We start from the raw sequence: 15,561 nt of genomic DNA on the forward strand, positions 1-15,561 counted from the left end.
GGGGACCCAAGGTGGAGAACCCCCAGGATAATAGGTTTAAAAAATACTAAGTGCCCCCACCAGCATTAACTCCCAGTCCCCAGTGCCTGCGGCCCAAACAATCAAATCTTACAATTGGAGTCAGCAGCTGGAAGCCCCAGAGCCAAGTCCAGCCCCTGAAGAGGACCGACTGCCCCAGTCTAGGTGCCGAGATGGTTCAGAGAGCTGAGATATAGAGTATTAGAATAACAAGCAACTATTTATTACCAACATCCAGTTGTGAAAACTGCCAACCCAGACATCTGGAGGATGCGTTGAAGGACTGTTGGCTGCAACCTCCAGGCTTGGTATGGGGCTGGCCTCCTTCCATTCTCTCCTCAGGGGCCCAAATCAAAAGGCTGGCTATGACTTTGTAAGCCTTCAAGAATGTCCCAACTTTGGTGAGACTCTGGGTTAGGGAACAGCAACCTATGGCACGCACGCCCAAAGGGGCAGGCGGAATGATTTTGTGGGGCACTCGCGGCTCACGTGGGCTCCTGAGAGGAGGCTGCACCACTGAGTTTAGCAGAATCCAGTTCTTCTGTGCTAGATCATCTTTTCCCCCATGTCCAGAAAGGGACGCTGGACGTGGAATTCTTCCATATCTATATCCGGGGAAGGACATGATTAGTGGGCGTTTCTTAGAAATTCTTCTTGTCCAGGGATGATCTGCATTTTAATTTATGTTAAGTTAAACTAATTAAACATTTTTAAAACATCAAGCCCTTTCTCACAAGCCATGAGCAAGGGCTTAAGGGACAGCAGGGAGGACGGCTGCTAGAACTTACCTCCCTGCAGACAAGCCCTCTGTCGTGGCTGGGCAGGCGGGTCACCAAATCAGATTATTGCCAGCTTCAAATCAGATTATTGCCAGCTGGAAAGCATCAACCTGACCCCCCCCCCCCCCAACTCCCATAATGCCCCACACGAATGCATGCTGCATTGTGGGGATTCCCCCAACACCACCCAGGAGCCCTGCAGTCTGATTGGTTCAGACGTAACTCCAGTTCCATTATATATGCTAACCATAGTTCAGACTCCAAACCATGATTTATAGGCAAGCCATGGTTTATGTGGCTTTCCCCTCCCTTACCTGGGTCTCCCTGGATACTATCCCAGACAGCAGTCTTTGAAGGCTGAGCTTATGACTTGGTTTGTTGGTTCAGATGTAATGCCAATGACAGTTTGCCCAACTATGGCTTCCATGACAGCTTCAAACCAGGGTTCCAGATTCCGGTTTAGCAGCCATTTGCAAGCTATTGTTTATTAAATGGTAGCTGAATTTGGACATAGTACAAGACCGGAGGTCCCTTCACCTCTGGTTTTGGTAGCCGTACGTCTGAATGTGGGCAACTGGAGATAAGTGGGGAAATTGACCTGTGGTTTCCCTCCCCAAACTCCAATCTGAACCTTTGGTTCAGAGTGGAGTTTTGCCAGCTTTAACTCCACTTGCGCAGTGCTAGCGTTTCATCCGAACGCTGGCACCTCAGTTCCCCACTCATGCAACCGAAGTTGAAGGAGGAAGCTCCTCCCTTTCTCTGGCTGCCATTGGCTGCCGGGGCTGAACTTCATTAAAGAAAGAAGCCCTGGCAGCCAGTTCCCCTTCCTCTCTGCAGTCAGCAAGACTGCAGAGAGGCAGCTCTCGGATTCGTCCAAATGCAGACTGGAGAGCGGGATGGGGTGGGGGCGGAACTGCGGGTCCCTTGGACCCGTTACATCTAAAGATGGCTTGTGTCCGTTTGGACCTCACAGCAAGCCGTAGTTTGGTATTAACCTCTGAGCCATCCTAGTGCCTCATCCAGGGTCAAAAACGAAGAGCCCATCAAACACCCAGAGCAACTTCCAGCTTCCAACAGACATCAGTGTTGTACTCCGAAGATCTGGATGTAACAGGCAAAAAATGTGCTCCCACTGCCTTTGTGCGAAATTAGATTCCTTCCAGAATATTGGCATTTTCTGTGGGGCCTTGTATTATTCTGTTTCTTGGGGACCATCTTTCCCATTCTCCCAAGGAGCAATGTCTCATTAGTTCCCCTTTCTGCACTCTTGAGTTGCATTTTTTATAGCATCTATTTATTCCGTTGAGCACACGGACACAAACCAGCGAAAGTCAGTAAATTCAAAGTGAAGTCTGTGTCTGCCTGGCCAGTGCCTGCCACAGGGGCTTTTTCCTTTGTTCCGTCCTTCGGGCAGGCAACGCACAGGTTGACAGTTTGTCAGCCTTCGTGTTGCATCCTTATCCTTTTGTTAGTTTCTGCCATGCCCTCAACCTTTTCTCCTTAAAAATAAATTAACATTTTAATTTGGTCCCCACTCGGGGGGAACCTTTGGATGCTTGGCCGCCCGTGCTGACTGGCGTGTGATTAGGGCAGAGTTTAGAGCACGGCCCTCCCGCCACACAGGGTAGAGAATAGCTTGTGGTGGCGAAGAGAGTTGGGTAAGTGGCAGGTCTCCATCCAGACCCAGCTCTAACGTGGCAGGCAGTTGTTCATGGCCTGTATCGTCAGGGCTAGAAGCTTCTATCCATGGACTGACGGTTTGATTCAGCCCAGAGCACCTGATTAATTGCCCGTGAAATCGCACTCTCGTGTCGCACTCTCGTGTCGGTGCGGCGTCTGTTCTAACACCTGCAGCTTGCATTGCCATTTGCCACTTCGGAAGGATAAAACACAAGCAGGCTTTGGAAGCAGGAGGGGAAATGATGCCAGGTAGAAGCCACTCTTGCCGTCTGTGGCTATTCTTGCAGAATCTCCAGAATCCAATGGAGAACTCAAAGTGGTTAGGAAAAGATGTGTTCCTCCCCCCGCCGCTCCCCACGTTTACAGGAACTTAGCCCAGACTAGCAGGCAGTGAGGCGTTCATAACAACAGGAGGCTCCCACGGCTGGCTTTGGGGTATGTTTCCCACTCATGGAAATAATTTTCCCTTTTTAGGGTTGATCTTTCCCCCTCATATTTCCAAGTACACATGCCCTTTCAAGGCAATAGGAATGAACGGGAAGGGACAGATGTTTCTGAAGCAAAAAGCAATTGAGAGGAATCCTCTGGTAACCCCGTTGCCAGCTGGGCTGCATCTCACAGTACATTAAGCAAGAATTGACAGGGAGGAACTGTGCCTCTTGGCTGTTTGGGGGTGTGTGATTTAGCATTGCAAACTTTGCTTCTCTCTGCACTAATGACCCATGTGTTTATTAGTTTTTGCCTGCGAGGGCTGCTTCCCCATCAAGGGCAGGGGGAAATATTGGTCACCGCCTGTTGAGGGGTTGCCAAGGAATTCAAAAGTCACCCTCTCCCATTCCTTGGACCCTCTTCATGCCTTGCTCTTTCAGATACATTTTCTGACATTTTTGAACAAGCCTTTGGGAGGAAGGGAAATCATTGTAGCAGGATTCAGTAGTTCGTTGTAGAACTGAATTCGGAATGAACTGAATTGCAGCAGAATTCTGTTGCAGAAAGGAACAGTGAGCTGTCGTCAGAATCTTCCCTGTCCATGTTGGAGTCAGGAAAAATGGGGAAACCAGCAGAAATTAAGGGCCGTTGAACACTGCACAAGTGGATAGGTTATCCATCCAGCGAAGGATGGGAGAAGTGATGGTCTTGGACAGCCCGAGCCAGAAGATCCAGATGGAGCATCCTCTTTCCCACCCAGTGGTGCATTTATTTTTAAAACTGATTGATAGCTCATTGCCCCCTATGGTAATCCCAGCTGTGCCCCTAGAGGCTGAGTGCCTCGCCCAGTCTAGTGGTAGGGCCTGAGAGGGAGCAGAGCTTAGGCTAACCCACTCTCTCTGCTGGAGGCCTTGGAGAACCACTGTCACTTGGAGTAGACCATACTGGACTACATGGACCGATGGTTTGACAACAGAAGGCAGCTTCGTGTGATCTATTGAGGTCAGATCTTGAATAATCAAGGTCGGCAACTATTTTCTAAATACTCATCCAAAAACCACAGGGTTTTTGTTTTGGTCAATTCTGAGAAAGCAATCTGAAGGGGGGCATAGAAGCTTCAAGTCAAGAATCACGCCCGTCACAAATACAAGCAGAAGTTTCCTCCAAACACATTTTCTAGGGATGATCTGAAGTGGTCTTCCCCACCGCCCAGTGTCACCTTCCCCTTTGCAGGCTGAGAAAGTAGGAGGATCGTGTCAGGAACTGACGAGGGACGGGAATTTGGGGTTATGAGGATGAAACGCATTTCGGCAGCAGGAACATCTTCCAGCAGTGGCTTGATTCCCCCACCCTGTCGATGCTATGCCTGGATGTCACATCATGCTTGTGGGGCTGGAAAAAAATTATGCTCCCCAGTGGCAGCCACTGTTTTTGCCCAGGAGCTCTCATAAGAAGAGGGGCATCCTGCAGCATTGCCCCAGAGGGTCTGGGGGGTGGGAGCTGGCAACCACCAGGGTGAGCTCTGGCTGCAGTGGTGAGTCCACCCCACAGAAATACATTGCACCCGCATCTGGTAGCGGGCTTTATGCACACTCCCATGTGCCCTCAAACATGAGCCACTCTCCATTGGCCCAAGACCTAATGGTCTCCACTACGGGTTTCTGTGTTCTGTGCTACTGGGACCCACTAATGGGATTTTCTTTTTATAGGAGGCTCCGATGGGAGGCTGCCACACAGACAGGCCCTAAATTAAAATTCCCCTCAGTATTTACCAACTCAGACAGTCCCATCTATTACAAGGCTGCTGTGCAGAATAAAATGAAGCTTTTGTTTGTTTTTACATACTCCCAGTTACTTTCTCCCATATATATCCACTCTCTGTCTCTTGCAAGCTAATAAAACTCTCTGCTCTCCTGATTGCATTGTAAAATTATTATTTTTTTAAGATGACAGTGTTTTATTTGCTGCTTTATACTCTCTCTTTAAATATACCCTGATGTGTAAATGGTGGTATTCAGTTATATTCCGATCCATGCTGACAACTAAGGTACCGATCTGGATTTTCAGGCATAACCGGCAAATTGCTCACTTTGCTGTTCTTCCGTCTGCCTGCAATGTGGTGACTGCAGTCATGTTTTCAGCCAATGTCCTCAGTCCACTGAGGGCCTGCCAATCACCTTGATCAGCAAATAGGCAGCGTGGGACTTGTCAGTCACTGTGCGGACTCAAGGGGCATGGCACCTGATAAATTGCTCTGCTGAAATTTACTGACAGCAAAACTGAAAGATCATAGATCAAGAGGCCTAGAAGGGCCTGGAAATTATTTAGTGGCACCTACTCTACGGAGAGGAGGTTGCCTTCTCAAGCCCCCACCCCCCTAAACAAATAGTCTCCTTTTGCAGATTATAACCTGCCAGAAGGAAGGGAAAGAGAAGGGAACGTGCTGCTCTGTGCCAGATGTTTGAGCCAAGCAAAAGGAACCTAAGAATTGGTTTCAAGGAAATGTGTTCTCATGTAAGCTGCTAGCCTGCCATCATATCGAGAAGGCTGAGCCCTCTCTCTGTTCCTACAAAATCGCCACTCCCCAAAGGCTCAACTGCAGGAGGTTGACGGTCTGGGGACAGGAGGACCTAAACACTAGTATTTCCCAGCCCAGAACTGGATATTCTCAGCGGGCATCTTGTTATATAAGAACATAGGAAGCTGCCATATACTAAGTCAGACCATTAGTCTCTCTAGCTCAATATCGTCTTCACAGACTGGCAGCGGCTTCTCCAAGGTTGCAGGCAGGAGTCTCTCTCAGCCCTATCTTGGAGATGCTGCCAGGGAGGGAACTTGGAACCTTCTGGTCTTCCCGGAGTGGCTCCATCCCCTGGGGGGAAGATCATCCAGTGCTCACACTTCTATCTCCCATTCATATGCAACCAGGGTGGATCCTGCTTAGCTAAGGGGACAAGTCCTGCTTGCTATCACAAGAACAGCTCTCCTGTTGTGAAACAGCACGCGTAGATTTCCTACAGTTGCATTGTAGGGGTTCCACTCTGAGATGGTTACTGGGCAGTCGGTAAGCGGAGCACTTCGGTGGCTTCCGTGAAAATACTTGCAGTGGCCCACCCAGTTCTTTCCTTGTTGCTCTCCTAGATGAAGGCCTCTGGGACCTCTTTGTGAAGGACATCCCTCGCGGTGCCACTTCCTACACAGTCGGCCTGGACAAGCTGAAGCAGGGCGTGAGCTACGAGTTCCGCGTGATGGCAGTGAATGACTTTGGCTACGGAGAACCCAGCACTCCCTCCCTGGCAGTATCAGGTGGGTGCCCCTCCCCAACGACTTGGGCAAAAGGGTCTGTTGGTGAAAGGTTGACCTCTAGATATTCCTGGCGCAGTCAGGACTGATTTAGATTGTCTTCAAGGGCTACTTTGCTATGCAGATGGCATTATAGCCCTTCTTAAAGCCAGTGGTGACAGCAACCAGCCTGCATGGATTTTTAGAAGGGCGTTGATAAATTCATGGAGGACAGGTCTACCAATGGCTACTAGTCTGGTGGCTACAGGCCACCTCCAGCCTCAGAGGCGCGATGCCTCTGAATACCAGTTGCAGGGGAGCAGCAGCAGGAGAGAGAGGATGCCCTCACCTCTTGCCTGTGGGCTTCCCAGAGACTTCTGGTGGGCCACTGTGTGAAACAGGATGCTGGACTAGATAGGTCTGGGGCTTGATCCAGCAGGGCTGTTCTTATGGGAAACCCTTTTTCAAACCATTTGGGGAAAGGACACATGCAGTGGGCTATGTCAGGACATAGGATGTATATAGAGATGTATACATTCTGTGTCTGGCTCTCTTTCACACACATACACTATTGAATGCAGAGTCGTGTCATGTATCCATGGTGTGGTGCTTTTGTTCCCCCACCTCCTTCTCAGCTGGAACTATTCTTGTGACAAATAGGGTTGTCGAGATGATTTGTGGGCCTAGAACACATCGGGGCAGTGGGAGGAGGGAGTGCCTTTTCCCTTCCACTACACCCTTGCTCCAAAGCCCACCCCACCCCACCCTTGGGGTTCCACACACATCGTCGGGAGGAAGTTCTGGCCAGCTGCCCAGAACGTAAGGATTTGGTTCAGGGTCAAGGCATTGCCAAGAGTAGGAAAAGGCCAAGTGGCTTGACAGGCTACAAGTGGACTGCAGCCTTCCCAGAACCTGAGCAGATCCGCCTCTGGTTGATGGGACCCCTGGAGAGGGAGCCTGGGTCCAGACCAAATTACCAGGGGCAGAGGGAAACAGAGGGGCCTCATCTGGCCTCCAAGCTGGAGGCTCCCCACTGAGACCCTAGGAGAGCATCCTTTATTTGGTCAGGTCAGGTCTGGGTTTTGCCACGGGACAAGCAGCTTCTCCTTCCCAGGAGATTTGTTTGTTTGTTTGTTTGTTTACTACATTTTTATACCACCTTTCTTATTATTCTTATTCTTATTTATTCGATTTCTAGACCGCCCTTCCAAAAATGGCTCAGGGTGGTTTACACAGAGAAATAACAAATAAATAAGATGGAACCCTGTCCCCCAAAAGCTCACATTCTAAAAAGAAACACAAGATAGACACCAGCAACAGTCACTGGAGGGATGCTGTGCTGTGGGTGGAGAGGGCCAGTTACTCTCCCCCTGCTCAGTAAAGGTTAAAAGGTGCCTCTTTGCCAAGTTAGCTGCCTTGACAAAGGTACTCAAAGCGGTTTACAATATTAAAAGAAGCAAATAACAGATTCATAAAACGTTGTCCCAGGCTGTTGGTCCCTTGTGGCCTCTCACTGATGCGAAGAAGAAGCCTTGCCCAATGTAGCCCTCAGACCTCCCCTGACACAGGCTGAGAGTCTCGCTCCTGCTTGCTTCAGGGCGGCTTTTCTCAGCTCCCTTTTGCTGTTTCAGCAGAAGGAAGAAGTGATGGGGGGAGGGGGGTGGAAGCATTTTGCAAAATCCTTATGGCTGAAAAATTTGGTACCCGAGGGGGAATTCAAACTCTTTTGGAGGCCTGGCCGTGTTCTGCTATTTCTACTTTTAAAAGAACTCCACTCTCTCTCCCCGCACTTGTCCTCTCTGCTCCTTGTGCAAGGCACCTGCACACAACTTAGGAGGAGTGTAGTAATCAAAAGTGGAATTAAGACGCCATAGTCATCACGGTGTGTCTTCATTCCCTGCTCCGAACTGCATTGCTAGCCCCTAAGAATGGAAGGGAGGTACCATTGTAGGCTCTTCCTTTCCATCTCTGGCCCGAGGAAAAGAGTACATGTGTGGGGATGGAAAACATGCCTGGGGGCGGGAGACCTCTTACCCCCACCTTTCTGGGTTCAGCCCCTTCCCACCCGTTTGCAAAAGCACCCTTGGCAGCAGGGGCTGCAGCAGCCTTCTCCTTCCTTTGAGCTGGCTGCGGTGGCCGCATAGGTATGAAGGGGTGGGTGCCGCTCCTCATAAATAAATTGCTTGCTTGTATGTTCCCTGCTTGAGCACAGCTATTTAATCCACTTCCTTGTGATGCTCTAAGGCTTCCCTCAGATCGGCCACATGGGGGGAAAGGCATTTCCTGTGTGGAGCCCCAGGAACAAGGGATGCGAAACCCTCCAGGCGCCTAAAGAGGATGGCCCACGTCTGTCTTTCTGTCGGCACTTAATTAAGCCCACTGTCAGCGTTGCCCATGGTCTCCATAGCCACAGCCAAGCTTAGTCACTGCTGTTCGGGGGATCCTTCTGTCCTGGTCAGATTCTCAGCAGATAGTAAAGAATCTCTTTCAGCAGCTTCGGACATTACGTCTTGCCGGAGAAACAGGGAGCACTCGTGGCTTGCGCTTGGCCCTTTCCAGGCTTGTTTCTAACCTCCAGAGTAGAAGCCGAGGATCATCTGTCCCTTCCCGGCAACCCTCAGCAGCGCAGGAGGTTCCTGGTGGAAGCACAGAGAGAGCCAGGGAGCTCTCCAGGGAGGGATGCCGAGCTGGGCAAGGAGCTCTTCAACCAGCACTGGCCAGCAGTGACTGGCGGTTTTGTAGTAGCCCTGGTGGTTGTGCCTCTTCCTGGTTCTTCTGACACCTGTGGGGCTTGCATGAAGGGGCAGGCCTCTGGCTGCCAAATGGGCCTTGTTTGAGCTTTGGCACAGGCTTATGGATGACCCAGAGAGGATGCAGAGTCTGAAGCCAGGGTGGAGGGCCCAGTGGGAGCATCGGATCCCCCACTCTTGGAGTCTTGTAGGGTGCCCTGTTATCTGGGAGAATGGCCTCTAGCTGCCCTCCTGGGGCTACTGGGCCCCCATCTCTGCTGAGGGCCACCCACAGAATCCTCCTTTTCCTCCTCCTCCTTTGGAGGAGGTCCCATAAGGTCTGAGGTCCAAGCACTGGTGGCTCTTACTAGCCTCCCCTTTGGGGGAGGTGTGCGAATTGCCTCTTCAGCCAAGCATCTTGCTGCAGAAGGGCCAGTGTGAATTCTTACTCAGAGGAAAGAAGCAATTAGTTATTTATGATTTCTCTGTGTAAACCACCCTGAGCCATTTTTGGAAGGGCGGGATAGACATTGAATAAACAACAACAACAACAGGAAATTTCCAGGGAACAGGAAGAGCAGACCTCTTGCACTCGCCTGCCCCTTCCTTACAAGACATGATCTCTGAGCCTGTCCTTTGGCCTCCTGTTGCTAAGGCAGTTGGGAACACTGTACATAGCCCAGGCCATTAATCCCAAGCATCATTTTGGAAGAGATCTTTTGACTGACTCCAGTCACATCTCTCTGCCCCTGTATTTCTCACCCTCCAGAACAAATCCTGCTTTCAAAGGAAAGAAGGGATAACTAATGTGGGTGAAATGGGCAAAGATGTTTGTTCCAAGGTTGGTGCCTAAACCTGTAATTGGTCCTCCTTCCTTCCATGCAGCTCACACAGACTCTCCTTTCTATGAAGAGTGGTGGTTTCTGCTGGTGATGGCTCTCTGTAGCCTCATCCTCATCCTCCTCGTGGTGTTTGCATTGATCTTGCATGGCCAGACCAAGAAATACAGGAACTGCAGCACGGGTGAGATTGCTTCTCTCTTGCACAGGCGTACGGCACCCTTCTGCCTGAGCTACCTGGAGCTGTGGCAGACCTGGGTGGGGGATTCTACACTCAAGACATGGACTAGTCCGGGGATTCCGATTCTTGGGTCCCCAGATGTCGTTGGGCTACATCTCCCGTCGTCCCTAGCCCCAATGGCCGTGTGGCTGAGAGTGATGGGAATTCTAGTCCAGCAGTGGGGGACACTCAACGATAGGAACCCCTGGATTAGGACATAACAACAGATCCTGTCCCTTATCCTTGTGTATTCTGGAGATGTGACTTCACCACAAGTAAGGCTGGGGATAGGCCTGTGAAGTGCAAAATGGCCAGGGACTGAAGTGTCTCAGAAGTCACCTCCTCCCAAGGTGGACAGCGTGGTCTAAACAGGCAGATAACGTAGTCCAGGGCAGGCTGGTGAACAGGTATGGAATGGGTGAACAACGATTCAAGGGCCAGAAGCACGTGGTTGAAGATGGGTTGAGGGCTCCAGAGCAGGCAGGCAATGTGGGGGGGGGAGGACGAGTCTGTTTGGTACCTTCTCTTGAGTCGCAGCCTGGGCAGCCATGCCTAGGAGAGGTGCTGAGAAGCCAGGCCTCTCCCCCAGTTCCCTGGCTTGACCTGCTTGACAGAGCAAGGCCCCTGACGGGGTGTCACGCCCTCGATCTCAGATAGCGAGGAGGAAGGGGAAGCTGACAGCCTTTCAGCCGATGCAGGAGTGCCTGAGGGGCAGAGCCCAGCTGTTCCCAGCTGAGGGGCAGAGCCCAGCTGTTCCCAAGAGACAGCTGAGGAGGGTCCGGCTGATGTTTCAGAGCAGGCACAGCAGTCTGAGGCAGCAGAGACAGCAACGGACAGACTAGAGGATGAGCTATGCGGGCAACCCCCACTGACTCCACAGCAATGGCGTGTCACAAGGCGAAGAGCACAGCTGGAAACTGTCAGGAGGAGTAAACGCCTCTTGCAGAGGGCTGATAAGCCTTGAATCCCTGCCAGCTGAGAGTTATCAGCTTGGACTATAAAGCACATCAGCAGCTTTCTGTTAGCTGCTGGAAGACATCATTTGTCAACCCTCGTGTCAACAGCTTTCAGAGCCTGATATAGAGAACTATTCCGAGCCGTGTTTCGTTTCTGCAGCCCAGTTTGTATTGTGGACTATCTTCCTGGACTTCCCTTCTGGGTGGCCAGATTGCTGACACGGGGAGGTCCTCACTAAGAGGAGGAGAAGCAACAAGGTAGGCAGGTCATTGACCATGCCTCGGTGTCTGAAGTGACCTGGGATAGGGCCATCGCTCAGAGGTGGCACATCTGCTTGGCATGCCAAAGGACCCAGGTTCTGTCACGGGCAGCATCTCCAAGCAGGGCTAAGGAAGATCTCCCTCTTGAGTCCTTGGGAGACCCTGCCGGTCACTGTGGGTAATAGAGAGCTAGATGGACCAACAGTCAGAAGAAGGCAATTGTTCCATCTGGATTCCCATGATCTAGACCAGGGATTCTCAACATATGGGTCCCCAGAAGTAATTGGCTTTCAATTCCCATAATTCCCAACCAAAGGCCACTGGGGCTGGGGATTATGGGAGTTGAAGTCCAATAACATCTGGGGACCCACACGTTGAGAAACCCTGATCTAGACCACCTTGGCTCTCTGGCTGTGGTTGAACTACAGCTCCCATCATCCCCGCCATAACACGTTGCAGCTGGGGCTGATGGGCGTTGTAGTTCCGCAACAGCTTGCCTCCCTCTGATCTAGCCAACCAGGACTGCTCTCGCTGAGATGCACATGCACTTTATCACCTACTTCACTTGGCCTGTGATGAGACGCTTCTGTGTCTGCCTCACCATATGCCTGCATACCATTTTTGCCTTATGTCTATGAGACGAGGTTCTGAGCTATGAAATGAAGGGAAATTTCCAGCGTTGTCTGGTCGGTGAGGCGTTCAGCTGCCCAGCAGCTGCATGCATGTGTCTCTCTTTATAACTTGTCTCTCCTCGTGCTGCATCTTTAGCCCCTGGACTTTTCAGACGCCCTTCATAATGCCTGCAAAAGTCACTTCCTCCTCCAAAACCTGGACTCTCCGTCTGTTGCGAGGGGTGTTTAAATATTCATCGCTCAGACCCTGAACTCTGCTTCGGGAGCTTTTCCGATCGATTTTCTGCCCTTCCCTCCTGAGATATCAGAGTCCTTTCAAGTGCTGCCGTGGTATACACCACTCTGCTACCCTGCGTGCCTCTGTGACAGGTGCATTAACTCTTTGATGCCGAGAGCTGGAGTTTTCCCCAAACTACTAGTCAGCAGATGCGGTCCTGGCCTCTGATACTGCACTGTTAATACAAGATGCTACAGGGAGGGGGCACTGGGGGAAGCCACCACCTTTTTTCTTCTCTCTTCTTTTCTTTCTTTCTTTCTTTTTTCTTTTTTTGAAGACTCAGCAATTCAGCGCTCAAAGAAGGGATTTATTTTTTTCGGTATGAATTCACTTCTAACAAGTGTTAGTAAATCAGGTTTTATTCTGGTGGGATTTGAAATGTATGAATGCCATGGCATTTTACCAAGCTAATGCTATTACAGATGCCTGTGCGCGGCACATAGACAAATCTCTCCTCTCCCTCCTCGCACTCTTCTGTCTGGAGAGCAGACATGAAAAGGCGGGTCTGACCTGCACCTCCACAGGCGCCGTGTTCACACCAAGCCTTAATGCAGCATTGCCGCCGCTGAAACGGGGGATAAAATACCGGCCCAAAGCCGAGGAGATTTGTGGCAGGCGTGGAGGCTGCGGGTTTTTCTCTCAAGACACCACATCTGAAAGACTTAGGGCTAAGAAGCACCAGGCCTTTGCGGGGTTACTCTGTAAAAGACGGAAAAGCCCCTGCTGTCTTTCAGTCCCCTTGAGTCCAATCACCCATCCTCAGTCGGAATTCCCTCGTCCAGGCCTGCACAGCTTGTGTGACCCACTAAATCAAAAGCAGGCCACCAGCCCCATCAGATGGTTTTTAACCACCAGAGGCTTAATAAACCTCCGGTTCTTCCTTGCACTGCAGAAACGGAGGGCGAGGGTCGTCAAACAACCAGCATGCCTACACACATAGCTGGTGGGTTGCGTTCATCTCAGTGGGCTTAGATCCCCAGGGCCAACTCGAAAGGCACATGATGCTGAAGCTAAGCAGGTATAGGTCTGGCCAGTTCCTGGATAGGTTACGCCTGGGAACCCAATCAATTCAACACCCCTATTGAATTCTGTGATAGATAAGAGAGGTAGGGTTATTATATCAATTAGGGCAGAGGCTTGCCTTCACAGAGATATCACTGGTTTGGAAATTAACCTTTGTGTACAAATGGATACAGATTCTGTTCTGTTCTAATTACTTCCCTGAGGGATTATGCAGCTGGGCATAAGACCTGTTGTATGAGTTCAGCACAGTGTTTTCTTACCTCTCTACCTCCAGATGGACGAGATGTTTTAACCTTAAAGCGGGGTAGGCAGTTTCTCAAGCTTAAATGATTGCACATCTTATTGAATGTTCTCCCATGTAAACAGGAAAAGGGGAAATCTAGCACATTGGGAGTTCTACTCCTGCTATGCTGGTTTTCTGCTTGTGGGAAGGTTAATATGTGTGTGTGTGTGTGTGTATGTGTGTGTGTGTGTGTGTGTGTGGCATGCATATATATATATATATATATATATATATATATATATGCATGCCACATTTAAAAACATAATCTCCCACCTGCAGTCTAAAGGGGCACATTTCATTCTACAAGATCAGGACGTTACAATTTCCTGCCACCCTCTTTCTGCATGTCCCACCCAATTCAGTGGGACTTGCCTCTCTGTCAATATGCACAGACTGCATCCAGTTTCAAAGCAAGTATCCTAAACATGCTTTCTTGGGAATAGATCTCACTGATTGATAGCTTTCTTTTCAGGGTAACATGAGTAAGATTGGGACTGATTGAAACAGGGGGGCACATGCAGGCGAGGAACCACTGAGCCTCCGAGCATGAGAACCCTGAATCCGGTTTGCTTTCCATTTGGCCCCAGGCACACCGATGCCTGATGAAGAAACCTTTATGCTTTGGGAACGGTGGTTTCTGCCTCCCACTGCATACACACATGCACCCCAAAAAAAACCCCATAGGAAATTTTTTTAAAAATGTCAGCCATGGAAGCTGCCTAATAAAAGATCTCATGTGTGGATACTCGTCGTGGAATGCGGGTCCCATTGCCTCTTTGGTAGCTCTACAATAACCAGTGTACTGCACCCAATCCAAATTGTATTATGGGATAAAAGGGGCTTGCAAAGGAAGGATGACGATCTGAAAATGGCGGTCCTCTCTCTGTCTCCACGCAGGAGAGCCAGGGCAGGGCCTTTGCCTGCGCTCACTCTGTCGCCGTTTGTCCTCAGGAAAGAGCATCTCCAATGTGGAGGAGTCTGTCACACTGGATAATGGGGGCTTTACGGCCCTGGAGCTCAACAGCCGACACCTCAATGTCAAAAACACCTTCTCCAAGAAGAACGGGACACGGTAAGACACCACCAGCCCTGCTGTCAATGGCTACGGGTCTTGGTGGCTTCGGGCGGCTACCTCCAGGCTCCAGGGCAACATGTCTCTGAATACCAGTTGTAGAGGGACAGCAGCAGGGCAGGAGATGGGCCTTCCTCTCCTGCCTGTGGGCTTCAGAGGCATCTGAGGGGCCACTGTGGGAAACAGGATGCCGAGTTAGGTGGGCCTTGGGCCTGATCCAGCAGGGCTCTTCTTATGTAGAAGTGGCCCTTGAATGTTCAATAACTAGCCTCACACAATCAAAAACTGTGTTCCACCCCGGTCTGGGAGCTGTGTGTGCTCCCAATTTTCAGTTGTGTGGAAGCAAGGTAAGAGGCAAACCCGGGTAGCAGTGATTGTGTGGAAGCAAGGCAGGAGGAACACCTGGGTAGCTTTCCCTCCTATCTTGCGTCCACACAATCACAGCTACCCAGCTTTTACCTCTTACCTTGCTTCCCCACAACCAAAAATTGGGATCACACATATCTCCCAGACCCAGGTAGAACACAGTTTTTGACTGTGTGAATGACCTCATTGTGTACACTTTGAAAATCTAGAAGTGATCTTCTGGCAATTCCCCTGCTAACTGGCAGAGAGGCACCTTTTAAAGTGGTGGTTCTCTCATACTGAGCAGGCAGGAGAGCAACCGGCCCAATCCAACCCCAGCACAGCATCCCTCCAGAGGTTCCTGCTGGTGTCTACCTTGCGTTTATTTTTAGATTGTGAGCCCTATTGAGACAGGGGGCCTTTTTATTTATTTATTTGTTGGCTTCTTTTTCTGTGTAAACCACTTTGGTAACTTTTGTTGAAAAGCATTCATAGTCGTAGTAGACGGGGGCTGTAGGTGGGTACCCTTAACACCAAGCTCTACACACATCATCTGTCTTTCAATTTCAGATCCATCCCAGTGTGATGGTGGGCTGCAATACAACACACGTATAAATATCCTTATGCAGCAAAAAGGCAGCAGGCAATAAACTAGCGCCTGCTAAATTCTCCCCCGATTACCCAGCTCAATAATCTAGCTTTGATCTCCCAAACCAGACCTAGATAAACAGAACTG

The 15,561-nt window shown here is 50.3% G+C and overlaps 1 protein-coding gene across 9 annotated transcripts in view; it reads left to right on the plus strand.

Annotated features, from left to right (window-relative positions):
- Positions 1 to 15,561, plus strand: part of SDK1 (sidekick cell adhesion molecule 1) — a 733,784-nt gene that overhangs the window by 700,619 nt on the left and 17,604 nt on the right. For 7 of the 9 annotated variants that reach the window (XM_053276314.1, XM_053276315.1, XM_053276313.1 and 4 more), the window contains 3 exons: positions 6,048 to 6,212; positions 9,803 to 9,940; positions 14,306 to 14,480. In XM_053276314.1, the coding sequence (XP_053132289.1) occupies positions 6,048 to 6,212; positions 9,803 to 9,940; positions 14,306 to 14,480 (478 nt within the window). The remainder of the gene's footprint in view (positions 1 to 6,047; positions 6,213 to 9,802; positions 9,941 to 14,305; positions 14,481 to 15,561) is intronic. The other 2 variants (XM_053276318.1, XM_053276320.1) reach the window with 1 other exon arrangement.

The sequence above is a fragment of the Hemicordylus capensis genome, chromosome 13, assembly GCF_027244095.1.
Source record: "Hemicordylus capensis ecotype Gifberg chromosome 13, rHemCap1.1.pri, whole genome shotgun sequence".
Lineage (NCBI taxonomy): Eukaryota > Metazoa > Chordata > Lepidosauria > Squamata > Cordylidae > Hemicordylus > Hemicordylus capensis.